The sequence below is a fragment of the Paramacrobiotus metropolitanus genome, unplaced genomic scaffold, assembly GCF_019649055.1.
Source record: "Paramacrobiotus metropolitanus isolate TYO unplaced genomic scaffold, Prichtersi_v1.0 Parri_scaffold0000215, whole genome shotgun sequence".
NCBI lineage: Eukaryota > Metazoa > Tardigrada > Eutardigrada > Parachela > Macrobiotidae > Paramacrobiotus > Paramacrobiotus metropolitanus.
Genome location: NW_026570435.1, coordinates 12,662 through 27,458, shown reverse-complemented (window position 1 = coordinate 27,458; position 14,797 = coordinate 12,662). Strand labels below are relative to the sequence as shown.

The 14,797-nt window shown below is 42.7% G+C and overlaps 4 protein-coding genes across 4 annotated transcripts; all 4 read left to right on the top strand.

Annotated features, from left to right (window-relative positions):
- Positions 1-96: 96 nt before the first annotated feature.
- Positions 97-3,317, top strand: LOC129601132 (transmembrane protease serine 9-like). Its single transcript, XM_055499861.1, has 7 exons — positions 97-698; positions 796-890; positions 1,122-1,412; positions 1,761-1,795; positions 2,073-2,237; positions 2,470-2,550; positions 2,983-3,317. Exons 1-7 carry the CDS (start codon positions 237-239, stop codon positions 3,069-3,071), a joined length of 1,218 nt encoding a protein of 405 aa, XP_055355836.1. The 5' UTR covers positions 97-236; the 3' UTR covers positions 3,072-3,317.
- A 309-nt stretch (positions 3,318-3,626) lies between these two features.
- On the top strand, positions 3,627-6,028 carry LOC129601135 (trypsin-like). The gene is made up of 8 exons (XM_055499866.1): positions 3,627-4,058; positions 4,293-4,390; positions 4,712-4,761; positions 4,824-5,052; positions 5,122-5,150; positions 5,292-5,447; positions 5,513-5,593; positions 5,719-6,028. The coding sequence occupies exons 1-8, from the start codon at positions 3,636-3,638 to the stop codon at positions 5,805-5,807; spliced, it is 1,155 nt and encodes a 384-aa protein (XP_055355841.1). The 5' UTR covers positions 3,627-3,635; the 3' UTR covers positions 5,808-6,028.
- Positions 6,029-6,191: 163 nt separating this feature from the next.
- Positions 6,192-10,372, top strand: LOC129601136 (trypsin beta-like). Its single transcript, XM_055499867.1, has 7 exons — positions 6,192-6,725; positions 6,885-6,979; positions 8,904-9,182; positions 9,292-9,320; positions 9,466-9,630; positions 9,796-9,876; positions 10,047-10,372. The coding sequence occupies exons 1-7, from the start codon at positions 6,333-6,335 to the stop codon at positions 10,133-10,135; spliced, it is 1,131 nt and encodes a 376-aa protein (XP_055355842.1). The 5' UTR covers positions 6,192-6,332; the 3' UTR covers positions 10,136-10,372.
- Positions 10,373-10,692: 320 nt separating this feature from the next.
- Positions 10,693-13,221, top strand: LOC129601131 (prostasin-like). The gene is made up of 6 exons (XM_055499860.1): positions 10,693-11,124; positions 11,449-11,543; positions 11,693-11,983; positions 12,249-12,448; positions 12,523-12,603; positions 12,940-13,221. Exons 1-6 carry the CDS (start codon positions 10,723-10,725, stop codon positions 13,089-13,091), a joined length of 1,221 nt encoding a protein of 406 aa, XP_055355835.1. The 5' UTR covers positions 10,693-10,722; the 3' UTR covers positions 13,092-13,221.
- The last annotated feature ends 1,576 nt before the right edge of the window (positions 13,222-14,797 follow it).

The following is a 14,797-nucleotide window of genomic DNA, read 5'->3' as shown; positions in this document are numbered from 1 at the left end:
GCGGAAAACAACAGAGCGACATCGCGCACAATTAACCGCGTGTATAATACACCTGCTGCCCAATGAACTTACAATTAAGAAACTGCATATTTTTGTACATTGTAAGTTCTTTCCTGCTGACGCTGAAATACTGTACAAAACTCGCTAAATAGCGAAGGTGAATTCTCGCTTGCAGGCACTCGCATGACAATAAATTATTAATCGCGCACGCTAACCTGTCTGAGCTTGTGTACAAAATGAGCCCTCTAAAAAACCTGCCGTTATGTTGCTGCTTCCTCATTGCGTTTCTCCGAATATGCCGTTCGGATGATGCACCGCGTCTTGGGTGGGATTTCTGGCTTAATCCGAACCGTCCGAACATTACCGGGCCGTTACATGTTTCCGATTCCACACCGGTGATCGCATCCACCCAGTTATTTCCAACTCCGGCAACTACTCAAAATGCTGGTCAAACGCTCACCACTTCGACAGTGTTACCGGCATCATCTACCGCGCGGACGACGACAAATGCTACATGGAATGATACATTACGCTGCGGGACACCACGTGTGGGATTTTACGATCCGTTCGGTTTATCCGATCTCAATATCGCCGTCTGGACGGATGCACTGCAGCTGCCGGTTCCCAAAAGTAGGCTGACCATGGCGCTAACTATAGTCGGAGGACAGGACACTGACCCCGAAAAGATCTGCTGGCAGGTATTTTCCAAGTTTCCGTTCGTAGGAGCGTAACCATGTTTGATGCACATGCATATATGTACAATGTATAAAATCTGATCGGGTTGTTTTGATATAGGCAAAGCTGCATAAGGACAAGAAGTTCGTCTGTGGCGCCTCCATCATCGGTAAACGGACGATTCTAACTGCAAGTCACTGTGTCAACGACTTCCGGTAAGCGGTTAGTGGCGCAATCATGTCCGTCACGGCTTTTGTGCACGTGAGCGGAATTAAATAACCAACATCAATCTTGCTTTTACTAATAGAAATATCATCATTCTTTCTTTCCCCTAGAAGAAATAATAAATGGATCAACTTAGAATTAATATTGTTGTACGTTGTAAGCGCTTTGAATACTATGTGATACGCATACTCTTACCTTCTACTTATTAATTTATTGTGCAGCACAGCGACGACCATGTCTCCAGATCGGTTTCGCGTTGTTGTTGGCGCGCCCTTCAGCCAGACGCTGGAGCGGGATGAACATGGTTTACTGAAAGACAACAGCAGCAGCTGCGCGCAGATCTTCAACGTGACAAAGGTCATTGCCAATCCCCAGTTTGTCCGTCTCACGAACGACCGCGATATCGCCCTGGTTACCTTGAGCAGTGACATTAATTTTGCCGACAACTGCGTGTGTCCTGTGTGTCTTAGTCGGATGAAACCGAAAGTCGGTGAAATGTGTGCCGTTAGCGGGTGAGCACCTGTGAAGCTGACAGCAAATTGTAAAGTAAAATCCCACTAGCTAGTAGCTACCACACACAACAGCTGATTTGAACACGCCTTACTATGTACGGCAGTAGTATGTACAATGCCGCTTATTGTTCCTTATGTATTACTATTATTTACTAGTAATACATAAGAAACAATTATATGGTTAATCTTATACTGACCTACCAACAACAAATTAAACATGCAGTAACTTGTACCAAAGGGGTACCAAAGTAATTGGTACCTTGTCAAGTTGTAACAAAGTAATTAAGTTTTAAAAAGATCTGTTTTACACTGGTATTCTGTAAATAAGTATTAGAACACTTGTTACAGATACGGTCTGGAGAAGGAAGGTGGCGGCATGGGTGGTAAGTCAAAAACTTTTTGCACAGTCGACATACGTAGAAGCACTAGTACGTATCTTGATAGTCTACGCATCGGAAATCAAGTACTTAATCATCTACTACACTCGTCATCACCTGCATCGAGTTAATGACTTTCACATTAAATGTGAAAGTCATTAGCGTAAATTTTACGCTAATGTAGACGAACGTGACGTCACACACGTGAAAATTTGCTCACATATCTGAAGAGTGAAGACATTATCTCCTGGTTACGTTACAGAAAATATATATTTATGCACAGGAAGAAGTCCGCGACCATTAAAATTCGTACGAATCAACATAAAGAAAACCGTCTACGATAACAACTGCTACATTCAAGCTCTGGGAGGCAAAAAACCCAATCTGGATGATTTCATCTGCGCTGGAGATGTTTTGGGTGAAGACACATGCCAGGGCGATAGTGGCGGTAAGGGAATGGCAAACTAGTGTAGGGTGGTTTCAGCAGAATTTAGTTTTACACGCACTGTCTCCCACTGCTAACAATAAGATTGTAGTGCGCTGGCCCGACCAAATCAATGCCTTCATGCCCATAAAAGAACTGTAGCCAACAGCTAATAGCAACAGAGCAAAAAGTTTTAATTTTTGTAGCTTTGTTTTAATAGAGCTTATCGTAGTGGAGGTTGTATTTTATCTTGCAGGTCCCGTGGTTTGTATGGATCCCATCACGCATCGACATTACCAAAGTGGGATAGTTTCCTACGGAAAGGGATGCGGACGCGGTATGTACTTATTCGTCAAATTCTTAGTTGTGAAAGAATTCTTTCATTTTGTTACTCTGTGGTCTTAACAAAAAAAATATTATATCAACCAAATTAAAACAATCTAACGCATCACAATGAAGAAACCGACAAAGCAATTTGATTCAGAAATTCGAACGTCCCAATCGCTCGAATGAAATCAGTTTTTAGTTTTACATAATAAAGGCTACACACAGTAGTATTCACTTCCCGCCCAACCTGAAAATAAACTTACCTGAGTCCGGTTCGGCTAACCGTCATGATCGATCCGAACACGCAAAGCAATGTATCCGTCCTTTATACAAAATGCGCAATGTTCACATATACGTAATGCGCGGTTTTTTTATTTCTTTGAGCATACGGCATAAATTCTGCTACTTCTATCTATAATTACTGTTGTTGCTTCGTGTTTAGGGATTGGCGGCATGTACACAAGGGTATCTAATTTTATTGACTGGGTAAAAGACAATGCGGGAGGTGACGTTTTGGGCTTGGTGGATTAGCTGTTCACACGTACGAGGCTCGTCGCACCATATCTTTGCGGACTGTGATTGCTAAACTGTGCTAAAGATTTTTTGTATTTTAAATATACAGAATACAAACAAGGTCAGATCGAGAATTTGTTCTTCGTAATATTGTGGTTACCGGAATGCTGTAATATTATTTGTAATACTTAGTGACTACTTACTGTACCTACGTCAAATTGCTGTTTATACTTTATGGCAGTCATGCTGCCGCAATATGTGCCTGATCCGTTTGAAATGGTGTAACTGCATAATGAGAGTAGACGTCTTGATCCTTAAAAGTAAATAAACATCGCATAAATCATAGTTATTCATGAATGAGTGTACAGAAAATCACAGCACTAACGGACTTGACCTCCAAAAATTTCCATGTCCAAATCCGCGTAATACTGTCACAATCATCGGTCGCAAGGTAAAAAACGCCGTAAATTTCCCCGACACTTAGATCATCCTCAGCGTAACCACCTGTGCAAAATCACGCGCCGGTATAAAACATTAGCCGCTCACTAAACACATACACACCGTGATCGTTTCTCACCAACCATGCGCGGTCTCCCCACGACGTTCTTCGTCTACATGGCGCTGTGCGCTGCTTCGGCCTGGTCCCTGGCGGCCAACCGGACGAAACCGACAGCCGGCAAGACCAGTAACAAACTGGACTGGGCGTACTGGTTCAACCTCCTGCACCCCGGGGCGGATGTCCCTACCGCGCCGCCACCTGCTCCGGCGCCGGTGCTCATGGAACCGGTGGTGGAGGATGTGTCGTGGACCATCTCCAAAAGCGATATTTCCAACGCCCGTTGTGGGGTGCCGCGGTTGGGCGGGGCGGATCCCTTTGGTTTGGCGGTGGCTAATCGGGCTTTGTGGTCGGGACAAGGCGGTACCCGGGATCGGAACCCGAATGGGACCGTGGAGGATCGGATTGTCGGGGGAAAGAAGATTGATGTTCGATCGGTGTGCTGGCAGGTAAGAACTGCTAGAATGTTTCGCATTAAACAATTGGCCAATTGCGCGAATCGTTACGAAATGTAAAATATGTCAGATGTCAGTCTATGGTTACTTGAACGCATACAGTATCTCATAAATTTTCAGATTTTTATTGACTTGATGGGCTTCAAAATTGATTTATTTAATTACAATTTTCGCATGCACTGGAACCGGTATTTGGCTGTACCGACCTTTGAAACTAAAATTTTTTAGGCCAAGCTGCAGAAAGATGGGTCTTTTATCTGTGGCGGGTCTGTTATTGGCAAGCGCACGATTCTGACCGCTGAACACTGTGTTAGGAATCCCCGCGGGTAAAATTCGTAGTGCCATGGCTACAAAAGTACAATAACTCTGTTCCAATATGCTATTTGCTACATGGGACATGCACTTTCCCTTTGAGAAAAAAATTAGAAATTTAGAAATTTCTTTTTCTGTGAGATAATGTTGACGCAGACGTCTTTAACATTTTTCATTTCCAGTATCGGCATAGTTATGCATAGTTTGATAAACATCGTGTAATTTTTAATCCTCTTAATGTACAACTCTCGGAATATCAGTCCAGGTTAAATCGGCTGACGGCTTCTCCAAAATTTCATAACTCAGTTCGTATATTCGCCTTTCATATCTTGCAGACGTTATCCGAGTGAGCCCTACGACAACAACCGTTTCACCATTGTTTTGGGTACAGCCGAAAGGGTTTTGTAATTATAAAAATGGTTAGTATACGTGCTTCTTATAACACAGGTGCGGGACAAAGTGACACTTTGATATCAAGCGACGATCCCAATAACTGCGCTCAAAAGTACAATGTGGTGCGCATCATCACGAATTCCCGCTTCAGTTCGTCCACCAATGAGAACGATGTCTCAATCTTAACGCTGGACCGGGACATCGACTTCAGCAAACCGTGTGTATGCCCGGTGTGCCTGCGCAATCAAAATCCAAAAGTCGGTGAAATCTGCTCGGTCAGCGGGTAATTTTTGCTACTTGAAAAGTGTACTTTTAAGAATATCACAATCTAATCAAATATTTTCTGGGACAGGTACGGTCTTTTGCAAGAAGGCGGGTCAAGTAAGTAGAGGATGTGTTTATGAACTTTGCTGCTTAAGTCGCTTTGGCCACTAAATTTAGTACGCTGGCTTTGGTGACCTTTCACACATTGCCCTTTTTGATCCCGCCTTTGTTCCTTCGTGTAATTTGGTATTTATGCAGGTGCCGGAGCACGTCCCTTGAAATTTGTACAGTTGAATGTTCTCCCGTCGGATTTCAGTGCTAACTGTTACATCGTGGGACAACCGACCGACCTGAACAATTTACTGTGTGCGGGAGATGTACTTGGCGAAGACACGTGTCAAGGCGACAGCGGAGGTGAATACAGTATACTATTGTGTTTTGAATGAATATATTTTGTCATTTCCGAATGCCTCATATAGGTCCGGTGGTCTGTCAGGATCCGGCGTCCGGCAAACACTATCAAGCGGGTATCGTCTCCTATGGAAACGGTTGCGCTCGAGGTGAGGTTTGCAATATACTCGTAATATTACGAGTAACACGAGTAACACGAGTAATATTACGAGTATTAATTATTGATATTAACACTCGTGTTGAAGACTGACTCAAATTGAAAAACTTGGTGCAGGAATCGGCGGCATTTACACACGGGTGTCGCAGTATCTCGAATGGATTAAGATTAATTCCGGTGGAGATCTATTGACCTTTCCATCTTAGTGGTCGACCATAAAAATCAGTCAGATTTGGAGCATAACAAATTTGTGTGCTGTATAAAGGCTGATTTTGCTTGTCTTCGCCGCTACGGTACCAGTTGTTAAATGTAGATTTTTTCCATGTATAAAGCAATGTTAACTAGGTTTATCGTGCAATTGATATACAACTTCAATCTCCGGAATATAAAAATTCTGTATATAAACACGTGACCGAGTGTTGTTTTGATTGCCTGCTTTGTCATGTTTGTTTCTACATAAACGTGAATTACGCGATCAGCACCGGCACACCGTTCGTTCTTGATTTGTATGTTCTTTTACCTGCGTCCGGATTTGACAAGAGGCGAACGAACAAAATATCAGCTGCACTTCATATCGGCCTATACGAAACATTTCATGCAAAACAATTTGGTCACACATTGCCGCTAGTTGTTGGCAGCAGCATCCAGCACTATCGGATTGACCATATATTGTTTTTCTACTGGATGCAATCCCTATATACCGGAAAACTTTATACCGGAAAATTTTGAAGATGACAGGAAACATATTCCTCATACTCGGTATTTTCTTGACGTTTGATAAATGGTTCTTTGTTTCTGGAGTTTATATAAGGAATCCCCACTGGATTCGAGCTAGGCCGCTAAAACCTCTAACTAAACCGCAACCGAATGTTAACCAAATTCCTCTCTTACATCCGGTGTTGACGAGTGAAAACAGTGGGAAGGTCGACAAGGCCACGCCCTCAGGGGGCGTTCGTTGTGGAACTCCGTTGGCCGGAAGTGATGATCCCTTTGGATTGGTGGAAACCAATATACAGCGGCTGAATCGGGCGAATGACGGGACCGATCGGGTTTTAATTAACGGGAAAAACGCTGATAAGATTCTCGGAGGAACGGTCGCGCCACCGTCAACAATATGTTGGCAGGTATATATCTTCGTTATTTTATTACCCTACTTAAAAGGTACCTTATGTATTGCCGATATTATTTCATAATTCTCCCAAACTTACAACAATAATTTTGTTATTATAGGAACTCTATGAAAAAACATTTTTAGCAAACGAACTTTTATGTGGATTGTATAGGCTAAACTATCAAGAGATGGATCTTTTATCTGCGGCGGATCGGTGATTGGAAAGCGGTCGATTCTGACCGCCAGCCATTGTGTTGTGCGATATTAGTAAGTATAGTGATCAATCGAGTGATCAGAATTAATTATACATATTATACGAGGAAATAGCTATTGTCACCCCCCTGCACCCCCTTTTGACTATTCTCACCCCCTCGCACCCCCTTTGGACTACTGTCACCCCCTTTATTTTAATAAAATAAACACCCCCTTTGACTATTGTCACTCCTTACAACACGCCCTTTTGGCTATTGCCACCACCTCTCAATTTATTCTTATAATTTTTCCACCAGCGGTTCTTTTCCAACTCTGTTTCTGCCATCACCGGCAGGCCCAGGAGAATCGAAAGGCGCCAAGCGAAGGTTACTGACACTTAATACATCGCTAAGATGCGGCGTCATTTTTTTTAATATTAAACTTAAGGCCATGGCTATTTTGGCTTTAATGCTAAAATGGCATTTTCCCTAAAAAGTCATACATACTAAATGAAGACTGCTCTGTTAATCGGAAGAAAGTTCAAACCTGTAACATCAGTAGACTTCGAAATATGAATTTTTAAAGTATGCGACCTAAAGTGGTCGACGCTGCACCTAATGACTGCCTTGGCTAACCATTACGTTAGTGATTGCAAGCTAGCGAAGATGTGATATAAAGTCAATGGAAGCATAAATTTGCAATCTACATCTTCTGTCATACCGAGCCATAAAACGTCGCCGGACAGCGGTAGAATGAAAGCAAACACAGAAAGACAATAGACTTTGTCCACACGCAAGTGTGGCTAAAGCAGACACTCGGCTGTCTGGATAGTCTATGTGGCGGGATACATGTGGTGAGTGGAATCAGCCAACATGTGCACAGGAGACATAAACTTGCATGAACTATCGAAAGGTGCCGCTAAAAATGCAGACAAATAACTTTGAAAATTAACTTCTAATTTCGGAGTTATAAGACTTTTTTGAAACTCAGGCAATAGATGGGAGAACATCTCAAAAGCTTAATTGCGAGAGCGAATTTAAAAATATTCGGTTTCACTGGAGTTATAACGATAACCAGCATTTGTAAAAGTGTTTTTTAAAGGCGGCAAATTTAAAAATTTGTTTTTCCAAAAAAGCCCTCGCAAGGTGCAAGAGGACTATGTTCTGGATTTTGTGGTTGCTTACATGGAATTTTCCCACTAGCGTGTGTAGACTAGTTAATTTTTTAGGGGAATTATCTTATTTCAAATTTTAAACTACATCGTTTAAGTTGCGTTTGGGCTAGTTCGTACTGATTTTTTCTTATTTTCCACTGGATACGTATATAGACCTAAATGCTACGTACGTTTCGAAACAAAAGGTAAAACTGCTCACTTCGTAACGATTAAAGCCAAAATAGCCATGGCCTTAACAGCTTCAAGGGTTTTTTTCTGATGAGCTCCGCAGCGAATGCGATCGCAAAAAGTCCACAATTATGACCATCCCTTTGATCCTGTATGCACGGAAAGAAAACTTCGGTGTACTCGCTTCCGATTGATCTCAACACTTTCTTAATCACTGGTGCCGACGCCGGTGGTACAATTATAAACAAACGGCTGCCCCTCTTTCCGCGCTAACAGCACTCAGTGGTCGTTGGCACCTCTTTGTAAGTACCTTTCCGGTAGTTTACAGTCTTACTTAAGTTAGCTGAAAGGCCAAGCTAGCAACAACGTATTTTTATAAGAAATGGCCAAAGAGTGGCAGTAGTCAAAGGGGGTGAGAAAGGTGGTGACTATAGCCTAAAGGGGTGTTCACTTTATTTAAAAAAAGGGGGTGACAATAGTCAAACGGGGGTGCAAGGGGGTGACAAAAGCCAAAAAGGGGTGCGAGGGGGTGACAATAGTCGCACCCATTATACGAAGAATATTGAGAACTAGTTTCCAGTTAAAGTTTCGAAACGGAAATTATAATTTGCATACGCATATCTGTAAACGTTATAATTAGTATATGAACGTTTACAGCGATGTTATTCCCCGTGATGCAAATCGCTTCCGTGTGACGGTGGGCGCGGCACTAAGCCACACGGACACGGTGAACAAAGTGACCGATAACAGTCGCTGCGCGCAGACCATCCAAGTAGCCAGCATCCAGACCAACTTGAACTACAGTCCCACCACACAGCAGAACGATATCGCCATTCTGACGCTCGAGGAAGATATCGACTTCACTTCCGGTTGCGTATGCCCCATTTGTCTTGAGTACCATGACCCGGAAGTGGGCGAAATCTGCTCCGTTAGTGGGTATAAAACATTCTTTTCTTAAGTACATGTCTGTTCTCTACAGTTTCTTTAGTAAAACTGTATTTCGCAATAGTGTACATGGTGGCTATTAAGAATTTTACTTTTCTAGATACGGTCTGGAGAAAGAAGGCCAAAAAGGTAATAACAAAAATGCAACGTGTTTTCCCATAAAGTAAAATATTCCCATAAATTAAAAGCAACTGGTCGAAATTCAAAAATCTGGTGAATATTTTTTTACGAGCGTGCCGGTACTGGTAGCGTAGATGTTGGTATATTACTGCAGGTGGACCACCTCGTACTCTGAAGTATGTCCAACTCAACGTCATGGACCCTAACGCCACTACGAACTGCTACATCGACAACGAGCGGAACCTTCCGTATGATTTTCAGCGAATAATCTGTGCTGGAGACACTGTGGGGAAAGACACTTGCCAAGGAGACAGTGGAGGTAATTAGGAACGTAGGCTTTTAAGCTTCGCTAGTTTGTGGTTATCAGCTAAGCAGCCCAAGAAAAGCACATCAAAACGGCCGCACATGTTCGCGTCGATTAAACGTATTAAACGATTAAACGCGTCGATTAAACGCGTCGATTAAACGATTAAACGTATTTCAGGACCCTTTGTTTGCTTTGACCCGGAAAAGCGCGTACATTACCAAGCCGGAATAGTGTCGTATGGACTGGGATGTGGCAGAGGTCCGTGCTGGTACAACCAGTAATACGTAGATGTGGACAATGCTTATTAATTTTTTACTGGTACATTACTAATAAAAATATATGTAAAAGCAGATATTAAGCCATATATTGCCGCCAGTTGTGTGTAGGTATAAGTATCTGTAGTGACAGTCTGTGCATGTTGAATACAGGAGTCGGTGGAATATACACAAGAGTATCGGAGCAATTGGATTGGATCAATTCTAATACCGGCAGCGATGTTTTGCTGACATCGCCTTAGCGGGTGTGCATAAAATTTTATTCACTGCATTATCACGTATGTGGCGATCTCTGAGATTTATTTTAAAGAGAAAAGCTGTTTGTAAGGCAAAAGCGCTTTGCTTGTGTAAAAAAACTGTTTGCACCGAAAAAAAATTGTGCCTAAATTACGCTTACCGTAAATTGCATGTTTGCTTAGCAGGATGATGTACGGTATTTGTGTGACATCTGGTTTTGTGGCTGACTCAAGAAATAAACATTTAAGGCTATATATAATGCCTTTGCAGTTTGTCTGACAATTTTTACGTGTCTCAGTTCGTGCAGGATGATTTTTGCTCATCAAGTACGTGGCGCATCAAAGTCAGAAAAACGCTACATAACGACATATAAATATGTTCGACACAGCTGTGCACTTAGCGACATTTACGGTAATAATTCTGGTATCGCCCTTTATACCGGCGGACCGCGGTTTATGAGTATTTTGCCATACATACGAGTACAAGGAAATATTGTCTCCTCAAAGAAAATCAGCGTCGGTCAAATTTCACTGCAACATTGATTTAATAAAGCTAGCAACAACTGAATACCGCAGTCGGTAAAATTGCCAGAATGTATCGTGTTATTTCACTTGGTGTGGCTTATATTAGGTTTTGTCTTTGCATTTTATTATTTGTCCAGGAAGCATTAAGCCAACAAGGTAGCCCAACCAATGCATTTGGCAATCCGCCTGGTTCGGCGCCTTTTTTCTTGGATCAGCCGCAGACCAGGATCCGCTCGCAGATAACGCAAAATGACCCCAACCGGCTTTTGTCCATCCGGGATGTTCCCTGTGGTGTGCCCCGTACCGGCTCCGATGACCCCTTTCGTCTGATCGATGCCAATTACAATCCGCGCGGCACTTCCGATATTCCGTTTTTAGGCCGTACTGTGTTCCGGTTGGTTAACGGATCGGCAGTGGAGGTGAAAATCAAAGATGATATGCGCATCAGAAGCGGTCAAAGTTGCTGGCAGGTATGTAGCAATCTGTGTGATATACGTAGCAAAATGCCGCACAGATAGCGAATGATTTAACCAGTATTTAAAATTAATGAGAAACGCGCAGACTTTTTAAAGCGCTTCTAACGTGGTAAACTTTTGCAGTAACACATGATACACGCTTTTGGTGGGGAACAGTAACCGTCAATCTTCGCAGTGCTAATTTGCTCTGTAATCGAAGCCAGTTTTTGTACTTAGCCAAAAGTAGTAATAACCGATTTTGATAGCATCACATGTGTAAGTTGTATTATTTTAATCATACGTTGCGTTATGAGGATCTACTTTCCTTGATTAATTTAGGCTGAAGTTGTGCGCGATGGCAAAATAGTTTGCGGAGGATCTTTGGTAGGAAGTCACACCGTGCTGACCACAAGTAGCTGCGTGATCGATTTGGGGTAAGAGTACAATTACCTACATTACTGCAGTTACATAGTACACCACTCGTTTACGATATTATATATTCATTTATGCTACTGGCCGTTAATTATATGAACATATGTAGTCGTATTTTAATTGTCCTTGAATGGTTGGGTGGTCAACGCAGCAACAGGACCGGCGGAATGCGTCTGTTCGAAGCACGCCGCTTCCAGGTGACCTTGGGATCTGTTCAACTTAACGATGATGACGGGTCCAGTGCCGGCTTGTCAGCGTCATGTATTCAACGCTTTCAAGTGATGCTCATTACCAGCCATGGGATGTTCAATCCGGAAACAAATGAGAACGATATTGCCGTGTTGAAGCTGGACAGGGATGTGGACTTCACCCGGCCATGTATATGTCCGCTGTGCTTGTCGTCTGATCTGCCAGATTTCACTGAAGTTTGTGCGGTAACTGGGTAAATCCGATAATCAATTCATTTCCTGCAAAATAGCTTTGCTGTTTCATGCAACGGGCCCACATATCATATTAACTTTTTTACTGAACTTGATTGCGACACGGTACACGAATTGTCCTATTGGCGTGAGATACATAATTTTGATTAAAATGCGTAGTAATCAATATTCCATGTAAACTGGGCTTCACACCATATATACTGTAGTGTTGACTGTACTGCTATGCTGTATAATAACGCATTTTAAGCCCTTTAAAAATATATTTAGGTTTGGCCTTAATCGCGAGGTAAATCCCGACACGGACAACAGCTTGAAAATGTCGCATATCAGCATCCTCTTCCTCCGCCAAACCAATCCCCGGTGTGGAATACGAACCGGAAGCCATAACAGCACCGCGCCAGATGTTAATAACTTGCTATGTGGAGAAATTCTCCCGGATGAGCAGCCATGCCAAGGGGACACTGGAGGTGAGTTGTGCTGTATATTCAAACCATTAATTAAATGGAAAAGCTATGTGTCTACAATTGATTTGTGCGTTTAGGCGCGCTCATTTGTTTCGATGCGGAAACACGTAGCCACTATCAAGCCGGTATTATCTCCTACGGATTTGGTTGCAAAACAGGTACTAGTACTCGTATAGATCCAGCCTTTCTTGAATGTAAAATATAGATATGAGCATAATTAATTATAAATTAAGTGCATTAGTTTTGTCATATTTGCATCAAGTAGTTTAAACAAGATTTTTTCTCGTCGCTACACTGGTAACATATTCCGAATTGGGCGTGGTAACACACGGTTTGTTTTGGCTACAGTTCTTTCGCGTTCTAACTGGGACCGCTTCCCCAATTGATCTTGTTGACAGTATTTTAGTGACGTTGTCCACTTACCACTATACGCAGGCTGAATTAATCGTAAGTTAAGCATATCCCGAAAAAAACTTTAATAATTTTTCGTGCAGGAAGCATTCCTGTGGGGGTTGTCACACGTATACAACCGTATCTCCAGTGGATTCACGAGTTTTCCCAGGGAGATGCTGGCGTACAACCACCTACGCCGGATGTCAGGCGCATCAAGTTCAAAATTTGGCGCCAAGATAATTCAACGCAGTAATTTAATGCTCACGAATTCAGATATACTTATTCATGTGCATAAAACACGTAGCACATTTCCATGCCTAGTCATACAATACATGCAATAATGGCCTGTTTTAATGTTTTTAAACTTTCACAGTAAAACACCCTGTAGTTCGGAAAGTAAAACCCAATAGAACGCTGAGCGTTGCTTGGAGCAAAGTTTAAAATACCCTCCAGCATTTATTGTATAATTAATGTGCATATCAAGGAAAAGAATCTGTATTGCAGTTGAAAACCCCGTACGATCTGGTCAGAACAAACCAAACAACTAAGTAATCGAAAAACTGCTAACGCCATTCGATTCAGCAAACTGTGTCACATGCATGCATTTTGGTTTAGAAATTATCCGCTCCGGATCCCGTGCACAGATTCCGCTTGCCGGTAGAGCTGAAAGCTCAAGGTGACCTTGAAAAAAATATCAGAGTCCGGTTGCATGGAGCAAAAAATCAGTAATTTTAAAATTGGTCCTACAGATACACTTACCGTACTTAGATCAGCAAATTAAAAAGATTTAAAGTTTTACTTCTAAAATAGCCAGTTAACAGTTAACACAGGGTGCTGCTAGTGAATAGCTTCATTTCAGTAACTCGTACAACTCAAAGCGCTCAGAAACATGACTTATAAGAGCGCTTGTTAAAAGCCATTTGAAGGCAGCTATAGAAGAAACTGCAAAGTAATCGTTCAAACGGGCTGACCTTTCATTATAGTCCGAGCAAAGCCAAGACAGTGGTCAACCAACATACACGGAATAATTTAGTTTTTTCAGATCAGAAGATGCCAAACCAATTGTACTGCCCAGATCTGGAAATTTGAATTCCCTACAAAAAACACCATAAAAAAAGGCGTCGTCGTGGGGTGCTCGCATTGAAACAACCATATATAGAAAAAATTGGTTGATTCCATAATTACAGCGTATACCACGTAAACTGACTCAAATAAAAGTTTAGGAAAATAAAACGTGCTTCGTACAACAACTACCGTTCCTAATAAATGGGTATTAGTCTGGAGACCGCGGCCGCTGCGGTCGCGGGGGTGCGCATGAGCGAGTGACCGAACTATCGCTGCTATTTAATGTACTAGTGACCAAATTAACAGTATGTAATTACTGATTACTAGTAACTGAGTGACCAAATTATTAGCCCGACGGGTGACCAATTAACAAGCACTTCTGCTCACTGCTCATGGTGACTGACCAAATTTCTAGGCCGCAGTTAATCCAACAAGCGCCACCACTTTAGATAAGGCAAACATAATTCCGTCGCTATAAATACATGTACATCCCATCCGGCATTCCCACGGTCCGCACTTGTAACCTTGCCATCGCAAAAATTCCCATGGTTTTATTAAATGGCTATTGCTAACCTTAGTTACGTCCAGCAATGGTTAGGCCGTACTTTCTGCTGGTTTCGACTGTAACAATACTGTTTGCGGGAGGAGATCGTGGCGTAACGGATGGCAAAGCCACCATGTCTACTGGCGCCGGTAACGCGTCTGAAAACAACCTTAGGGCTACTCCTTCCGCCGCCAGCGTCGACGTCAGCGTTATTTACAGCAGCGCACCCAGTACGGACGCTAACGCGGTTAATAGCAGTATTTCGGAAGGACCAACCTCCAGGGAACTTTCTCCAGCGACCTCCAGGGCCGCCAGACCGTGCGGTCACCAGCGCCGGCATCGTTCCGGGA

Coding starts and splice junctions, on each gene's coding strand:
- LOC129601132 (XM_055499861.1), top strand. CDS start 237: ATGAGCCCTCTAAAAAACCTGCCGTTATGTTGCTGCTTCCTCATTGCG. Junction 699..795: donor CCGAAAAGATCTGCTGGCAG/GTATTTTCCAAG, acceptor GTTTTGATATAG/GCAAAGCTGCATAAGGACAA. Junction 1,413..1,760: donor GAAATGTGTGCCGTTAGCGG/GTGAGCACCTGT, acceptor CACTTGTTACAG/ATACGGTCTGGAGAAGGAAG.
- LOC129601135 (XM_055499866.1), top strand. CDS start 3,636: ATGCGCGGTCTCCCCACGACGTTCTTCGTCTACATGGCGCTGTGCGCT. Junction 4,059..4,292: donor TTCGATCGGTGTGCTGGCAG/GTAAGAACTGCT, acceptor AAAATTTTTTAG/GCCAAGCTGCAGAAAGATGG. Junction 4,762..4,823: donor CCGTTTCACCATTGTTTTGG/GTACAGCCGAAA, acceptor CTTATAACACAG/GTGCGGGACAAAGTGACACT.
- LOC129601136 (XM_055499867.1), top strand. CDS start 6,333: ATGACAGGAAACATATTCCTCATACTCGGTATTTTCTTGACGTTTGAT. Junction 6,980..8,903: donor CATTGTGTTGTGCGATATTA/GTAAGTATAGTG, acceptor GAACGTTTACAG/CGATGTTATTCCCCGTGATG. Junction 9,321..9,465: donor GGAGAAAGAAGGCCAAAAAG/GTAATAACAAAA, acceptor ATATTACTGCAG/GTGGACCACCTCGTACTCTG.
- LOC129601131 (XM_055499860.1), top strand. CDS start 10,723: ATGTATCGTGTTATTTCACTTGGTGTGGCTTATATTAGGTTTTGTCTT. Junction 11,125..11,448: donor GCGGTCAAAGTTGCTGGCAG/GTATGTAGCAAT, acceptor TGATTAATTTAG/GCTGAAGTTGTGCGCGATGG. Junction 11,544..11,692: donor AGCTGCGTGATCGATTTGGG/GTAAGAGTACAA, acceptor TGGTCAACGCAG/CAACAGGACCGGCGGAATGC.